Source organism: Podarcis erhardii, assembly GCF_964252035.2.
Source record: "Podarcis erhardii genome assembly, chromosome: 8".
Classification (NCBI taxonomy): domain Eukaryota; kingdom Metazoa; phylum Chordata; class Lepidosauria; order Squamata; family Lacertidae; genus Podarcis; species Podarcis erhardii.
This window is the reverse complement of record NC_138499.1, coordinates 2,293,487-2,310,725: the sequence shown is the minus strand read 5'-3', so window position 1 is coordinate 2,310,725 and position 17,239 is coordinate 2,293,487. Positions and strand designations below refer to the sequence as shown.

Genomic DNA, 17,239 nt, shown 5'->3' with positions numbered 1-17,239 from the left:
ATAACCGCACCAAGCCTCTTCAGGGCAGCGGGATGAAGGATCCCCCTGCCCAAAGAGGCTGCGCATGGCTAAGGCAGAAGCCAGGGCAGGCGCGTTGCTGAAGGGGCGCTGCGCAGTTCTCCCTCTCTGTGCAGCACCCCTTCAAGCGAAGCAGGAGAATAGGAGACCCTTCTGTTCCTCCTCCGGCTTCCAGGCAGGTGCGTGGCTGAAGCCTTTGGAGCGCAGTGGGACCTCGCGCTGCGCTCCAAAGGCTTCAGGCAGCTATCCCTGAAGCCTGGAGAGCGAGAGGGGTTGGTGCGCACTGACCCCTCTCACTCTCCAGGCTTCAGCGAAAGCAACGCGTAGCCTCCGGAGCGCGGAGGGAGCACTCCCTCTGCGCTTCGGAGGCTTCATGTTGCTATCGCTGAAGCCAAGGAGCCTGCATTCGCTCCATAGGACGCATACACATTTCCCTTTCATTTTTAGAGGGGGAAAAGTGCGTCCTATAGAGCGAAAAAAATGGTATATAAAAATAAAATCAATGTAAGGAATTCCAGTTCTCCCAAGAAACACTGCCAATGGTGTTCACGCTTGTGCCAAAACCAGCTTTGTCCTGAATTGAGAACTTGAGCCAAATTCAACTTGTTCTACAGCCCCGGTGTGTACGTTCAGACTGCCTTGGGAAACTTCCACCCTTCTGGCAGGGATGTGGTTCCTCAGAGGTGATGTCAACATCTGGAGGAGCATCCCACTTCCTACCTGCCCTTTGGGATTATTTATCTTCCAGTTCTTTTGTCACCTCCACCTTCCCAGGCATCTTAATCTTAGCAATGTGAAAAAAGGCTGCAATGTGAAAAAATCCCACTTCACCCAGAGGTGCATCCTGGAAAAGCTAGGATACACTGGGTCTCGCCAGGAGCAGCTGTGGTACTGCTCGCTCTCAAGTGCTAAAACACGTGGAGTACAGGAATGTTGTGGTGCACAATTCGTGGTTAGGAAACAGCAGAGCAACCTGCTGCAGAGGATACTTTGGGAGGGGGCATTCCAGGGTTAAACCCAAATGGGTGGCCTAGCTAAGGTGAGGCTACCTCAATGCAGAGAAGAGAGGTGGCTATTCAGATCATCGACATGCAAGGCTATGGACCATAAGCATGGCAAGTACCGCAGTTACTCATCTTTCATTTTGGGAGCCCCGATTTGCATTAGATTGTGATAAGAAAAACTGAGCATGGTTTTATGTTCAGAAAAAGAAATGCTTTTGTTTATTCCTTTGGGGGGGGGCAGTGGAAACCCACCCTATGGTATTGAACAATCACCATCATTTCCCTTTGGATTATTCAGGGTATCCTTTCAGAACGATAACAATTTATTATTTGTAACACACACCATTAGACTTGGTTGCTGTGGCCACTCTAGGTGGCTTCCAACATATATAAAAACATAATAAAAAATTACACATTAAAAAGATTCCCAATTCAGGGCTGCCTTCAGATGACCTCTAAAGGTTATGTAGTTACTCATCTCTTTGACGTCTGATGGGATGGCATTCCACAGGACAGGTCAGCCAGCCACCTTGGTCTCCAGGGAATGTTCGCTGAAGGCCAGGGGCTCTTGTGCCATATGCACCCCCATGACTTCTGTCCAGCAGGTGACTAGTCATACCTACGACACATAGCATCTGTTCTCTACTACCTGGAGACAGAAAATTGTGCTAGATTCCAAGTATCTGGATAAAGAATAAATATAACGTTTGTATGCCTCTTATTGAAGAGCTACGTTTGCACACAGCGTGAGTTTTAAGGGTAAAGGAAGAACAGACTTGGTTAAAACTAGTGTTTGCAACACATCTTGACCCATATAAGTACAGAAACTGGACTTGAATGTACTTCCAACAATCCACTGCATAGCCTTTTTAATTCTGTAAACAGAAATGTACCTCTGTGAACAGAAAAATGTTGGGGGGGGGGGGGGAAACTTTTATTAAACTGAAGGACGAAGCATTCTTGCTGCAGCCAGATTTACAGGGGCTGCCCATTGGAAGTCACCACCTCCTTCCTAGGAGGTGTAGTGAGTGAAAGTACAGGACATTGTAATAATAATACTAATTTATTATTTATACCCCGCCCATAAGGCTGGGCTTCCCCAGCCACTCTGGGCAGCTTCCAACAAAACACTAAAATACAATAACCTATTAAACATTAAAAGCTTCCCTAAACAGGGCTGCCTTCAGCTGTCTTCTAAAAGTCTGGTACAGTGGTGCCTCGCAAGATGAAATTAATCCGTTCCGTGAGGCTCTTCGTATAGCGGTTTTTTCGTCTTGCGAACCAAGCCCATTGACAGCTTAGTGGATTAGCGGCTTTTAGCGGTTTAGCGGCTTTTAGCGATCAGCTGTTAAGCGGCTTATCAGCGGATCAGCTGATAAGCGGCTTAGGAAAGGGGGGGGGAGGGGAAAAAACCCGCAGGAACTCGCAAGACATTTCGTCTTGCGAAGCAAGCCCATAGGGAAATTCGTTTTGCGAAGCGCCTCCAAAACGGAAAACCCTTTCGTCTAGCGGGTTTTCCGTCTTGCGAGGCGTTCGTCTTGCGGGGCACCACTGTAGTTGTTGTTCTCTTTGACACCTGTGGGAGGGCGTTCCACAGGGCATATTAACAGAGAGTCACTCATGGTTCATCGAGAATGGATCTTTTTTACTCACGTTTCTCTCCTATGCAAACTCCACTGAACAGCCCACTAACCCCCCTCTGCTCTACAGACAAGTACACTGACCCAATTTTTATTTCTCCTATGGAACAATTGAATGTGGCACTGTATTCTCATCTCAGTAGTTTCTTGGTATTTTACCCCTCCTCTGCACCTGTGTTTTATTTTTCTCCTTTCACGTTTCTTGCTATTAGCCACATTAACAATTTCTTTTTTTTTTTAATAATATTTATTAAATTTTCCAATAAGAACATACAAATACAAAACAACTACAATGAAAACAAACACAAACAAAAAACAAGTATAATTTCAAAGCTTATTTTCTCAACCTTATTTCCCCGACTTCCTCATACCTCACCGTTTTGTATTCTAGTTTCATTATCCCATCAGCAACTCCATTCCCTTATTTCCCAAAAGTTTTTTACTAATTCCCTTCCTTTTCTTACTCTAATGTCTCTGAAAACCAATATTTTTAAGTCCATGTCAATCTAACATTCTTTAATCTTGTAATATTTATTAAGATAGTCCTTAAATTTCTTCCAATCTTCTTCCACTGTCTCTTTCTCCTGGTCTCGGATTCTGCCCGTCATCTTTCTCTGCACATTAACAATTTCTATTGTATTCTGTATGCATTTGTCAATAAACTTTAATTATTATTATTTTTAAAAAAACTGACGGAAATCAGCACAAATGTCCATTGCTCCTAACTCCAATTCCTTTCCCGCATCAAGCTACCTGTCATTACCAGCCTAATAAAACCATCATGTCATGGACACAGAGGAATGATGGAACTGGCTGGGGAACCCCAAGGAAAGGCTCAGAGCCGAGGGATTGATGGTGGGGTGACAGTGAATGGTCAGAGGGAGGGGAGGGAAAGGAATGGAAGGAGGAGGCGTCAGAAACAGAAGGTGACAGGGCTTGGTGAGCAGGAAGAGTCTGTGGCAGAGAAGTCCTGCATCAGAGGCAGAAGAGAACGGAGGCCAAGAAGGAGAGAGGAGTCTGGTCGGGGAAGAGGCACAGGTGTCTCCCCCTCCTGCCGCAAAAAGCTCCTTTCCCGCCGGTCTCCCAGAACCAGGAGGCATGAAAAGGAGAAAGAAATTGGCTTCGCGCACGCACAGTCTGATTGCTTGGGGGAAACACCGAAAAGGAGGGGAACTTGGGCAGCTCAGCGTTCAAAACTCCCATTGTTCTAGGCACATTTTGCAACTGGGAATTTCATTAGTGCAAGCAATTTCTGAGCTCTGGGCGCAGTACTGCACCCAAGATTTCAGATTAAAACCGCCACTGCTGGCGCTGAGATGGGAGGAGAAATTCCTGCCCGCTCAACTTCCAAGAAATCATTGCAGTATCAGGCAAGCTGATAGGTTCTGCCTCTCAGCTGGCCTTACAGAAAGGCAGCATTTTGACGGACCCTCATATGACTATGAAGGGAGCGGGTAGGGGAAGCATCCCTCTGTTTTTTGCCATCTTCAGATGAGGACTAGACCATGGGAAAAACAAACGTAAGATTTTAGCTGCAATTCATTCATTTTCAGCTTTGTTGTCTTGTTATATTCCGTTGTTGTGCCCATAACCTAGGTTTAGGGTGTCATTTCGCTCCTAGCTTTCATATCTCTGTTTCTAACACTGAGGCACCTGTGAGAAGACGGGGACTTTCAGTTTCAGCAACTGATCCATGGGGCAAGATCTACCAAAGATGGGTTGCTCTGCTCACTAGGCCTGACACTCCCAGATCCTGCGTTTGCTAACGAAGAGTTAACTCCAACTTGCTCAGTGTGATTTACTGCTGCCTCACACCCATCGCATCACTGGGGGAACAGTGAGCAACTTGTGTAGTCTCTACAAATTGAGGAAATGCACCACAATAAGTTCATAACATATTTCAGCACAGTTCATAACATATTTCAGCCCATCGAGAATTGGTTATTTGAATACTGCATAGCTGAGCTTATGTAAACTCTTGTTCTGTTCTCTTTCATATTAAATGAAATATATCAAAAATAATAAAGAAACCAATGTATGTTGAAGAATACTTATGAATGGAGGTAATCCCTGAAGTGCAACCATTCAGGACTTTTACAGTAAGCCCAACAGTCCGTGTTAAGGAATTTGGCACATACACACCAAAAAGTACTTTCTGAGAGTCGCTGAAGCAGCAGAAATGCTGAATACTTTTCTTTGCCCCACAGATGAGGGAGGTTTCCTCGTCTTGGAGCAGTGGCAAATGAACCAAAAGCTGGTTCGAAATTGGCCTTTTCTTGGAAGCAAGAATTTTTTTAAAAAGTAATCTCCAAAGTGAGAATACCTTATATAAAAGATGATTTCCAAGTTGTCCTGGAACAGCAATTTCGGTGCTGGTAAATCTGTGGATGCCCTGCTTGCCTCTCATAACAATGAAGACACTTGAATAACAAGTCTGGTTAGTTTTGCTGGGTTCTCTTCATGAAGACTTGGTGCATGTAGTCCCAGAATCTCCCCTGATGCGACTCGTTGTGGTGAATCATGGCTGTGAGGGCTTCAGCCTGATCAAGGCTCTGCCAGTAATCCTGCAGCCACATCTCCTTCCAGCTAAAAAGCAAATCAAGAAAATGAGTGCAGAGAGTCGGGAAATCGTGTATACAGTGGTACCTCGCAAGACGAAAAACGCGCAAGACGAAAGAGTTTTCCGTTTTTTGAGTCGTTCCGCAAGACGAATTTCCCTATGGGCTTGCTTCGCAAGACGAAACGTCTTGTGAGTTCTTGCGAGTTTGTTTCCTTTTTCTTAAAGCCGCTAAGCCGTTAATTGCCGCTAAGCCGTTAATAGCCGCAAATAGCCGTGCTTTGCAAGACGAAAAAACCACAAAACAAATAGACTCATGGAACGGATTAATTTCGTCTTGCGAGGCACCACTGTAATCTGAAACCCACTGGAAAAGCCTGAAAATGCCCTTTTAGTGAGGTTTTAGTGACAATCTTTAGGACGTTTCCAAGTCACTTCTGAGTTCGAACACATTCTCTTGCACAACTTTCTGTGTTGGCCAGCAGGCAACAGCTTTTCCCACCTGCCTTGCCCCACCCTCCCTTCATAAGGGAGTTGTTTCAGAGGGAGAATTGTGAGGGGAGAAAAAGTTTTTCTGCCATCAGGGGGTGGGTGGTTTCACCTGTACTGCCCCACCGCCAGCCCGAGGAACCTTCAGAAGGGAGTTGCTGCGTTATGTGGATGCATATTTTAATGAGCTGAACAGAGTGGAAGATTATGAGTCATGCGGGTGTGGAGAATGTGTGTGTGCTTAGTTCATTTTTTGGCTGATATTTTAAGGTGGTTTATTTTGCTTTATAGGTTATAAATGCTTTATAGGTTATGACTTTTGCTTTAATTGCGATATTTAGCTTATTTTTTAGCTGTCGCTTTGTTCCCCATGTTTGATAGGTTGCAGTTGTTTCACTGATGATTTGTTAATTATTCTGTAGTGTTTATGATGTATTTGTGATGTTCTTTTATGCTCTATAATGTTCTTATTCAGGGGTCGGCAACCTAAGGCCCATGGGCCACAAGCGGCCCATGGGGGGTTGTTTAACCAGCCCTCGAGCTGCCCCCAAACTGAGCCGTCCACTTAGCGAGTCCCCGTGTGATGCGCTAAACCGGCGCAGCGCAGAGCAGGGACTCACTTCCATGGCGCCGGAAATCGCGTCTGCACAGCAGATGCAGACGCAGGAAATCGCGGGCGCACCGCTCATGCACGCGCATGATCCGGTCCACAGAAGGATCTCCACTGGAGTGAACCAGCCCAGAAATGTAATTAATCCATCAACATCCTGCTGGTGCAAAACACCAGCAGAGCAAGCACTGCACAATCCTCAGCTTTCTTAAGGACAGCTGCATATTCCACGACAACGGCTAGTACCTGTCTCCATCAGGAATGTCTTCGATATTTCCATACCCGGGTGCTGGTGGTGGGCACCCCATGTGTGAGAACTGGGCGATTTCAGGCTCAGGGGCCGGCACTTTCCCACGAGACTTCCTATGCTCCTCCTCCGCCTTCATTCTGGCATTTACTTTGTCGCAGACATAGCACTCGAACCCGTTCAAATAATTAGGCCGGGTCATATCATTCAGTCCCCATTCCCGCCTCTCCATGCTCTCCACCAAGAACCGGTTCGTAATGCCACCGGGACTCTTGTACTTCAGGTATTCCAAATATTTCTCCGGATTCCTGTCCAGAAAATTAATGTATTCTGCTAGCTCTTTGGGGCTCTCAAAGTCATCGATGAGGATGATGGAATGATTGTCCGGCATCCAGTCACGTACCGATGGGGAGCCTCGATATATAGGAACGGCTCCGACGTGCATTGGCCGCCAAAGCTTCTCCGTCATGTAGTCGCGGCAGATGGCATTCTCCATCGCCAGGTGGAACTTGTACTTGGATATAAGAGCCATGAACTCAGAGTCCTCTGTAGTGGCTGTAGAAGTGTCCTTCAGCCTCGCGCTGGGAAGCTCTCGGTTGTTCAGGCATGCCCCGTAAGAGTCCACCTACAACAGAAAGAAATCATCCTGAAAAAGAAACAGCTGGGTTCTGGCCCCACCTGCTCACTCCAATCCAAATGTGTTTCCAAGTGCTAAACACACATCAAAAATGCACCACCACCCCATTGCCAAAAAAGAGAGAGAGAACCTGTGCACTGTAGTTTGTTAAGGGTTCCAAGAATTGTAGATCACAGAGCTGAAAGGGATCCATCTAGTCCAAGCCCCTGGCAAAGCAAGAATCACAACTAAGGAATCCCTGATGTACTGCTGTCCAACCTCTGCTTAAAAGCCTCCATTGGAAGGAGAGTCTGAGGGAAAAACTACAGTCATACCTCGGGTTACAGCCGCTTCAGGTTGTGTTTGGGTTGCGGACCGCCGAAACCCAGAAGTACTGGGACGGGTTACTTCCGGGTTTCGGCGGTCATGCATGCGCCGAATCGCGCTTTGCACATGCACAGAAGCACCAAATCACAACCTGCGCATGTGCAGACGTGGGTTGCGAATGTGCATCCCGCATGGATCACATTCGCAACCCGAGCATCCACTGTACAGCACCCAGGATTTCTGCGAGGAAGCCACGTGCTTTAAATATAAGCTGAGTGCACAGAAGGGGGTTCCTGTCCCGATACTTTGATGTAATAAACAGGGCTCTCCATTCTGTTTCCATTTCTCTCTCTCCTCAAACTGATTTTCTCCTATTTGGTCTGTTACATGCCAGTTAGGTGAACAACATCGTTATCTATACTCCACCCATCTGGCTCAGAATCATATAAATCCTCAGGAGGCATGTATTCTGGGCAGTATCCAAGACTTGCTGTGCTTGCACAAGAGAACTTTCCCCTTGCCTTCAACTCCTCCGCACTTGCACCCTCAAAATCAGCTCTGGGGGGGTGGGGTTAGGGGACCCCCTGGCACAGACTCTGGGGAAGGGCAAAATGTTTTGTGGTGCTGCTAAACCAGAGGAACGGCACACTGGCACAGGGCTGGCTACCACCCTCTGACCCAGATATTTAGCCTACAGTTGAAGCCCAACAGTTTTGTTTTTTAATGGATGAAGACTACAAGAAAACAACGCACACAAAATCTACACTTTCACTTAAGACTTTACTGAGCAAGTCACTTGAGGCCCATGAGTCAGATTGCTCTAGAATAATAATAATAATAATAATAATAATAATAATAATAATAATAAATTTTATTTATATCCCGCCCTCCCCAGCCGAAGCTGGGCTCAGGGCAGCTAAGAACAATAAAACAGTACAAAAGTACAGCACAAACAATACTCTAAAATCATTCATTATAAAATTAATTCAAATCAAGCCACTGGCAACCCTTGGGCCAGAGCTCCGCGAAGATTGCCGAGGGAGGGAGTCAGGCTGTGCCCTGGCCAAAGGCCTGGTGGAATAGCTCTGTCTTGCAGGCCCTGCGGAAAGATGTCAATTCCCGCAGGGCCCTAGTCTTTTGTGACAGAGTGTTCCACCAGATTGGAACAATGAACACACCAAACCTTTTTTTTCTTTGCAATTCTGCATGGCTGCAGCCAGGATGAGTTAGGGTCAGCCAACATGACTTTCAAAGAAAGACGTGTAAGAGGTGACATAATTTTACAAAATTATGCATGGCATAGAAAGTGTTTTTCTTCCCTCTCTCATAACGCTAGAACTTGTGTACATCCGAGTGTTGGGATGTGTACAGTGTTGTGTACAGCTGAGTGTTGGGATGATTCAGAACAGATAGACTTCAAGCAGTTAATCTGTGGAACTCACTCCCACAGGAGGCAGTGGTTTTAAGAGGACCAAACAAATTTATGGAGGAGAGGGCAACTTGGAGGAGGAAATGCTTCTGAATACCAGTTGCTGGAAACCACCAGAGGGGAGCGGGACCCTCAAGCATCCAGTTGGCCACTGTGAGATCAGGATGCTGGACCACTGGCCTGATCCAACACACTCTTCTTATGTTCTGGAATGGAGCCTCCTGTACAAAGATGAGAGCTGCACTCATTGCTCTGCTCATTTTTGCTTCTAGCTCCACCCACCTCTGGCCTGCACTGCCTGACCGTAAGGGGATACGATCCTTAGGATAAAAAATGTTCCCTCCCCCTCAGTTTTAAGGTGTTCCCTTCCCTGGTATGGATAAGAAGTGGGCTATATGACTTTTTATTAGTAAGTGAACAAATGGCCCATTGGTGCTGAGGTGCAGCCACAGTTGTGATGCTCAAACAGGTTATGGTGACACGTCCACAGCTGCTCCCATTGGCTGGGGGCTGTCTATGATGTCACAAAGGCATCTGTCAGTTGCATGGCTATAAAGGTGGGCTTCTCCCTCTTCCCAGCCCAGACCTCAGTGGGCAGCAGCTGTGGCACTCAGCTCTGGAGGGTCTCCTTCGTCAGGGAGGCAAAATGGCAGGAGGAAAGAGGCACTCATCACACAATGGGATGCTGAGCAACAGGGAGAAGGCAAGTCCGCTTGCTGGGTGGGATCGCAGCTTGAAGGCAGCTAATTTCCACAGTCAGAAGTTGTCTGGTGTCTGGTAACACACCTGGCAGAAGATGACAGGTGTTGGTGGCTGGTGGAGTTTGCAGTCAGAAGCCAGCGGGTGGCCTAAGGTGCTGCAGATGTCAGCTGGCTGAAGGTCACCTTTGGAAGTCAGTTGGCAGAAGCTGTGTGGAGATTCATGACTTGAAGCTGGGTGTGTGTGTGTGTGTGAGAGAGAGAGAGAGAATGCAGAGCAGCTGGTGAGTGAATGCGTCCACAGACATTCTTCACGGGATGGCAGATGGTGTGTGTCTGTGAGTGCAAATGGGAGGTTGCGAATGTTGTGTGTCTGCGTGTGTGTATGGGAGCATTCGGACGTGGTCCAGGTAAGTAGTGTTGTGGCTGGGAAATACGTGCTCAGGGGGTGGCAGATGCCATCCTCTGGGCGCAGGGTGAATGGAACCAGTGGATATTCATGGGCAGAAACCAGCGGAAGTTGACCAGGACGTCCGGGGTGAAGTTACCAGGCAGCAGCCAGTGGAGGGTCTGGCTGAGGCTGCTGGACGGAGGCCATCCCACTCAACGTGTTGTTTGCCTTCCAGGAAGCCGGTGAGGTTTTCCCCAAGACCAATCATGAAAGTAATGAAGAGAACAGCAGGACTGAAGCAAGGAAGTTTATTTTCCTAAATGCCTTTTTTTAAAAAAGCAAAACTGTGTCTGACTGGTTTCATATAAAACAAATGCAATGCTAAGTTCCTAAATGCATACATGTTTAGTGTTCTTTCTTGCCCCCTCTCAATGGGGGGGGGTTGCAGGTGTTTCTCTAGTTGTTGCCAATGGCTACGATGATGTCAAAGTGTAATGGCTACGGTGAAGTCAAAGTTTCTGTGATGTCACAAACAGACATGGATCTCTGAGAGGAAAAGCAGGATGGGTAGGGATAGAAAGGCAGGGTGAGAAAGAGAACTAGATGGCTTTAAAAGAAGACTGGACAAATTCTCTGAATCCCAGTTGTTCTCCAAGGAAGTGAGAAGGCTCTGGTCCTCAGGTCCTGTTTGCGGGTTTCTCATGGGGACAATGTGCTTGTCCACTCTGAGAACAGGACTGAGTAGGCCACTGGACTGATCCAGCAGGCCTCTTCGTACCTTAAGCCACAATCTGGAATGTTTACTTCCTCAGCCTCGGGCCACAAAGTGAATTTGGAAGAGCCCTATACCTCTCAGTATTGTGTTGTAAGGAAGGCCAGTGGCCTGGCTCTACCTGGGTTCTTGTGGAACCTCCCGGCCCAGAGGCAGTCTACCTAGATTCCTAGGTTCTTAGGAGCATTAAGGCCACTGTGAGAAGAGGATGCTGGACGATTATTATTGTACAATTTGTTTATTACGTTCATACCCACCTTTTCCTCCAAGCAGCTCAAAGTTTCTGGAAGGTGTGCAAAAGAGGGTGGGTTATTATGATGCGCGCCCAATATTTTATTGAAGTTGGCACCCCTGGAATAGATGGCCATGTAATAGATGACATGTAAAGAGGTAATGGCTTTCTGGGAAATGATATATAATGAATTAAAGAAAATGTTTAAAAAAATAATTTTGTTAAAAAAACAGAAGCCTTTTTATTGGGTATAGTGGGAGAAGAGATACCAAAGGAAGATAGAAAACTGTTTATGTATACAACAACAGCAGCAAGAACTCTTTTAGCCCCAAAATGGAAACAAGTACCAACGTAAGAAGAGTGGCAGATAAAAATGATGGACTTTGCAAAACTGGCGAAGTCAACAGGAAAATCCGAAACCAGGATGATCAAGTATTCCAAAAGGGCTGGAGCAAACTTACACGATATCTGAAAGATCACTGTAAGCAATTAACATCACTAGCAGGGTTGACTGAAGACTTGTAATGGGTAACTTTCTCCTTTTGATGATAATATTGATTCTAATGTCCTTTGTAATGAATTAACTAGAACTGGAAAACGTACAAAGTGCAATGATATAAAGGTTAATTTTGAAAGCCAGGAGACGGAAGGGATGGAAGTCAATAGGCTAGAGGTAGGCAACCTAAGGCCCAGGGACGGATGCAGCCCAATCGCCTTCTCAATCTGGCCCACGGATGGTCCGGGAATCAGCGTGTTTTTACATGAGTAGCATGTGTGCTTTTATTTAAAATGCATCTCTGGGTTATTTGTGGGGCACAGGTATTCATTTTTTTCCCCCTTTTCAAAATATAGTCTGGCCCCCGCAAGGTTTGAGGGACAGTGGGACTAGCCCCCTGCTGAAAAAGTTTGCTGGCCCCTGCAATAGGCTCTAATGAGCAAAAGAGATAATGTGAATAACAATGATATGTGTGTGTGTATAATATACAATATATATATATATATATATATATACACACACACACACACACACACACACACACACACAGCCCTGTTTAGGGAAGGCAGCCCTGTTTAGGGAAGCTTTTAATGTTCAGTAGGTTACTATATTTTAGTGTTTTGTTGGAAGCTGCCCAGAGTAGCTGAGGAAACCCAGCCAGATGGGCGGGGTATAAATAATAATAATAATAATAATAATAATAATAATAATAACACACACACACATATATATAAACAAATCCCCGCTCAGCCCCTGCGGATCTTCCTGGGCGACCCCTTTCCTACCTGGCCCACCTCACAGGGTCGTCGTGAGGATTTCCGCGAGGAGAATAATAAAATAACAATAATAAATTTTTATTTATATCCCCCCTCCCCCCCCCTTCCGAAGCCCGGCTCGGAGCGGCTAAAAGGGACACCGTTGACCTAAAATCACCCTCAATGAATTGCAAGAGATTGTGAAAGCGGAGAGCCGCCGGGCGAGGCTAAATGTACCTGGAGGTGCTTGGCCAGCTCGCGGACGTACCTGTCCCGGTCGGAGGGGACGTCGCAGTGGGACTGGATGTAGAGGACGGCGGCCAGGCCTTCCCGGCGCCGGGCGCTCTCCTTCTGGGCCAGGCCGAGGGCGGGCGGGCGGCGCAGGTAGTCGAGGTCGGGCAGCCACTGGAGGCTGAGCGGGTAGCCCGACTCTCGGCGGAAGGTGGCGGTGTAGTTGAAGAGCCGGGCGCCGGCGGCGTGCGAGAGCAGGTAGTTGTTCATGGGCGACTCCTCGTGGAGCAGCGCCCAGGCCTGGTGCGGCGGGCGAGGCAGCGGCGCCTCGTAGGCGCGGAAGTCCGTCCCGTAGAAGAGCAGCGCCCGCGTCCGGCGCCGGAGCCGAGCCCGGCGCTCCTTGGTCGCCAGGCACGAGCCGCCGCCCCCGCCGCCGCCGCACTCCAGCCGCGCCGTCGAGCCCGGGAAGTGCGGGAAGAGGCCGCCGCTCCACCACAGCAGGATGGGCAGCTCCCGGTTGGGACGGGGGTCCGAGTTGCCCGGGCCGCGGAAGGACGGCGACGCCGCCACAGACGCCACCCCCAAGCCCGGCGGCTGAGGGAAGGAGGAGGCCGCCGCCGCCGCCGCTTCGTGAGGGGGAAACTCCGCCGGGCAGGCCTCGGGCGCCTCCGACTCCCACAGCCCTGAGGAGGCGCAGCCGGCGACGCCGCCGCCGCCGCCTCTCTCGGCCCGCGCTGAGGCGAAGAGCGCCAGGAGGAAGAGGGCCGCCGCCGCCGCCATGAGGGGCCGCCTCGCGCGCCTCACGAAAGCCATGGCCTTCCCTGAGAGGAGGCCCCTCGGCCCCGCGCCCTGCTCTGCCCGCCCCTGGGCGGCCTCCGGTCCGGCCTCCGGTTCCGCGGCTCAACACCCGCCGCCGGTGTGAGAGGAATTTTGAGGTCTTAGATAACCCGGTTTCCCCAAAAGTAAGACACCCCCGACCTCCTTCGACTTTTGCCTCTCGCTGTAATATAAAGGCATCCCCCGAAAATAAGAGCTCTCCAATAATAAGGCCTCCACCCCCGAACAGAAGGCTTCCCCAGAATATGTGTACAGTGGTACCTCGGGTTACATACGCTTCAGGTTACATACGCTTCAGGTTACACACTCCACTAAGGCAGAAATAGTGCTTCAGGTTAAGAACTTTGCTTCAGGATGAGAACAGAAATCGTGCTCTTGCGGCACGGCGGTAGCAGGAGGCCCCATTAGCTAAAGTAGTGCTTCAGGTTAAGAACAGTTTCAGGTTAAGAATGGACCTCCAGAACGAATTAAGTTCTTAACCCAGGGTACCACTGTACTGTATTCTTCTTCAAAGCAATGACAAACCTAGACAGAATCCTAAAAAGCAGAGACATCACCTTGCCGACAAAGGTCCATATAGTTCAAGTTATGGTTTTCCCAGTCGTGATGTATGGAAGTGAGAGCTGGACCATAAAGAAGGCTGATCGCCAAAGAATGGATGCTTTTGAATTCTGGTGCTGGAGGAGACTCTGGAGAGTCCCATGGACTGCAAGAAGATCCAACCTCTCCATTCTGAAGGAAATCAGCCCTGAGTGCTCCCTGGAAGGACAGATCCTGAAGCTGAGGCTCCAAGACTTTGGCCACCTCATGAGAAGAGAAGATTCCCTGCAAAAGACCCTGATGTTGGGAAAGATGGAGGACACAAGGAGAAGGGGACGACAGAGGACGAGATGGTGGGACAGTGTTCTCGAAGAGACCAGCATGAGTTTGACCAAACTGGGGGAGGCAGTGGAAGACAGGAGGGCCTGGGGGTCACAAAGAGGCGGACATGACTAAACGACTAAACAACATAAGGTTAAAAACATGCAATTTTAAATGGGAGAGGAAAACATGAAAATTCTAGCTACTTTCCAACTCTTTGCCAAGTGCTGCAAGGAGGGAAATGTCATGGGTTTTGTGTTAATTAATTTAGTTAATTTACTGAGCAGAACTCCTTATTAAAAAACAAAAAAACCCCTCAAGATGACAAGTAAGTATCACACAAAGCTCTCCAGTTTGCAGACACAGCTGCTCTGGGTTTAATGAAACAACGCTATCCCCTGGCATTTTAGCTTCGTGTTCAGTAGGTGCATACACATGCTGGAACCAGGGTATTCTATAAATAGTCATGGTTTTAGGAAATCTGTGCTAAAAAAACCAACTCCCTGCAAGTTTAAAAGAAGCGTCTGCTAATATTTTTACTGTTACACCTCTTGAAATAGAAAATCACTATGAGGGTGAATTTCAAATTCAGGCGCAGACAGGCTTGTTTCTGCCAGAGCAGCAGGTGATGTGTGTTCTTCAAGTTGCCTTCCCCATTATTTCCCTAAAGTTTTAACTCTGTGCCCCATTATCCACCTACGTTAAACACATGGAAACTAGGGTGAAGTCACACACACACACACACACACACACAAACAGCGCCTCTATGTAGTCTGCATATACCTTCAGTTCGTGGTCAATCTCAGGTGAGGGTAATGGTTGCAATCCTAGTTTCCCTGAATACATTCTGCACCACCGACAAGCGTTGGAGTGTGTCTTGTTAATGCCAACAACAGTTGATAAATAGTCACTGACCTTGTCACCTGCAGTAAGTAAGAATGCCTTGTGTTTCAGCATGTGGGGAAGAGGGGACAGGAGTTATTGCGCTCATTTCTGCTTTTGGGGATTCCCCATAGGTATCTGGTTGGTCATTGTTGGAAGAGGCTGCTGAACTATACAGACCATTTGTCTGATCCAGGCATAGGCAAACTCGGCCCTCCAGCTGTTTTGAAACTACAATTCCCATCATCCCTGACCACTGGTCCTGTTAGCTAGGGATGATGGGAGTTGTAGTCCCAAAACATCTGGAGGGCCGAGTTTGCCTATGCCTGGTCTGATCCAACAGGGCTCTTATGCTGTGGGAGTCATAAAGCCAAGGCAGAGGCTTGTAAATACCACAGGGTGCCCCCTGACCTCGGCTGACCGGCACTCTGTGCTTTACAATGTATTAGGACCTTAGATGGAGTTGTGTTTCCTCTGGGCAGTGTTTCCTTATATGGTGAGGGGAGTGTCAAACCTTGACCAGGCATGTAACGTGAGACATTGCCAGATGACCATGCTGTTTGGTGAGGACAAAGGATAATAAAAGTTACCGGGGAAGCGAGAGGTTCGAAGGAGCTGCCCGGCCATTATGAAAATACTCGCTGCCTCATTGTGTCTTCTTTCTATGCTATGCTAAGCACCATCTATGACGGCAGGACTCCGACATTATGCTCTCCAGGAAACTAGATCAGTTAGAGCTCTACCCCTCATTCCCCATTTTGGGCCGTAAATATGCCATCTATGACCTAACATCACTGTGTGGGAACGTGGGCTAGTATATTTGTGCTGCTGTTTGTGCATGGATGGGGGCCTGCACAGAACAGCTTAGGAACATTCTCCAGCTCTTGCCAGGGAGCTAAAATTCAAGACACCCTAAGATTTGAAAGTGCAGGTGCATGCCTCAAAGGGAGACTGAGGAACCAGAAAAGCTGATTTGCCACTCTTGACTGTAGGTACAGAAAGGCGCATGAGCTAACAGGTTTGTGGATTTAATTTGCAAGGCTGTTTATTTCCCCAGCTTTTAATGTAATACTCAGGTGCACCTGCTGGGTCTTTGCCTACCAGGCTCTGACTCATAGCACTTATGATACAAGGAGTTTTCATGAATTAAGGAGTGAACTAATTTAACTGCTAAAGCCAGAGAGATTCATATGCTGTTGGAAAAGCAAACTCAGATTCTTATCCCGCCCCCCAGCATGGAATATAAGCTGTCTAAGCCCAGATAATTAATTTCACACTGTTCTCTAATCTCTACACTGCACATCATGGACTTAAACAGAAACAGGTGTTTTAAGTCTATCTCTCTGCACAGTTACATGGTTTATTGGCCACAGTTTTCTCACAAAATAAACACGCATAGATTGCACTTTGTGTCCGACTTAAAATCTAAAATTTTCAGTTTCACACCTCTGTGTTAGCCACTCTACTAATACAAATTGGTTGTATTGCATTTTGGTTTTAAGTGACAATACACTGAAGTGTAGCTTGTACCCACCATGCACCTTACTGGAAGAAAGCAGGAAATGCCCCAGTTTCTCTGGGATTCCATTGTGTGTTCAAAGCGGGATGCAAATGAGGAAGTAAAAAAGATGTCATCCTTTAAAAACTGCCACAGGAGAACCATCTAGGGAATAGGACATTAAAAGCACTTGGGCAAAAAAAATGAGAGGCACAAATACAAGATGGGTGACACCTGGCTTGAGAGCAGTACATGTGAAAAGGATCTAGGAGTCTTGGTTGACCACAAACTTGACATGAGCCAACAGTGTGATGCGGCAGCTAAAAAAGCCAATGCAATTCTGGGCTGCATCAATAGGAGTATAGCATCTAGATCAAGGGAAGTAATAGTGCCACTGTATTCTGCTCTGGTCAGACCTCACCTGGAGTACTGTGTCCAGTTCTGGGCACCACAGTTCAAGAAGGACACTGACAAACTGGAACGTGTCCAGAGGAGGGCAACCGAAATGGTCAAAGGCCTGGAAACGATGCCTTATGAAGAACGGCTAAGGGAGCTGGGCATGTTTAGCCTGGAGAAGAGGAGGTTAAGGGGTGATATGATAGCCATGTTCAAATATATAAAAGGATGTCACATAGAGGAGGGAGAAAGG

The 17,239-nt window shown here is 47.7% G+C and overlaps 1 protein-coding gene and 2 long non-coding RNA genes across 3 annotated transcripts in view; 2 read left to right on the top strand and 1 right to left on the bottom strand.

The window, feature by feature from the left end:
* The window catches only part of LOC309349095, a 224,415-nt gene that overhangs the window by 204,740 nt on the left and 2,436 nt on the right, over window positions 1-17,239 (top strand). The gene's annotated exons all lie outside the window — the stretch shown is intronic.
* FUT11 (fucosyltransferase 11) lies at window positions 4,701-13,325 on the bottom strand (the record flags this gene model as incomplete). Its single annotated transcript, XM_081874384.1, has 3 exons — window positions 4,701-5,248; window positions 6,565-7,190; window positions 12,519-13,325. 3 exons carry the CDS (start codon window positions 13,323-13,325, stop codon window positions 5,101-5,103), a joined length of 1,581 nt encoding a protein of 526 aa, XP_081730510.1. The 3' UTR covers window positions 4,701-5,100.
* On the top strand, window positions 9,267-10,342 carry LOC309349055. Its single transcript, XR_014159637.1, has 3 exons — window positions 9,267-9,707; window positions 9,741-9,877; window positions 9,914-10,342. It is a non-coding gene; the product is annotated as an uncharacterized lncRNA (long non-coding RNA).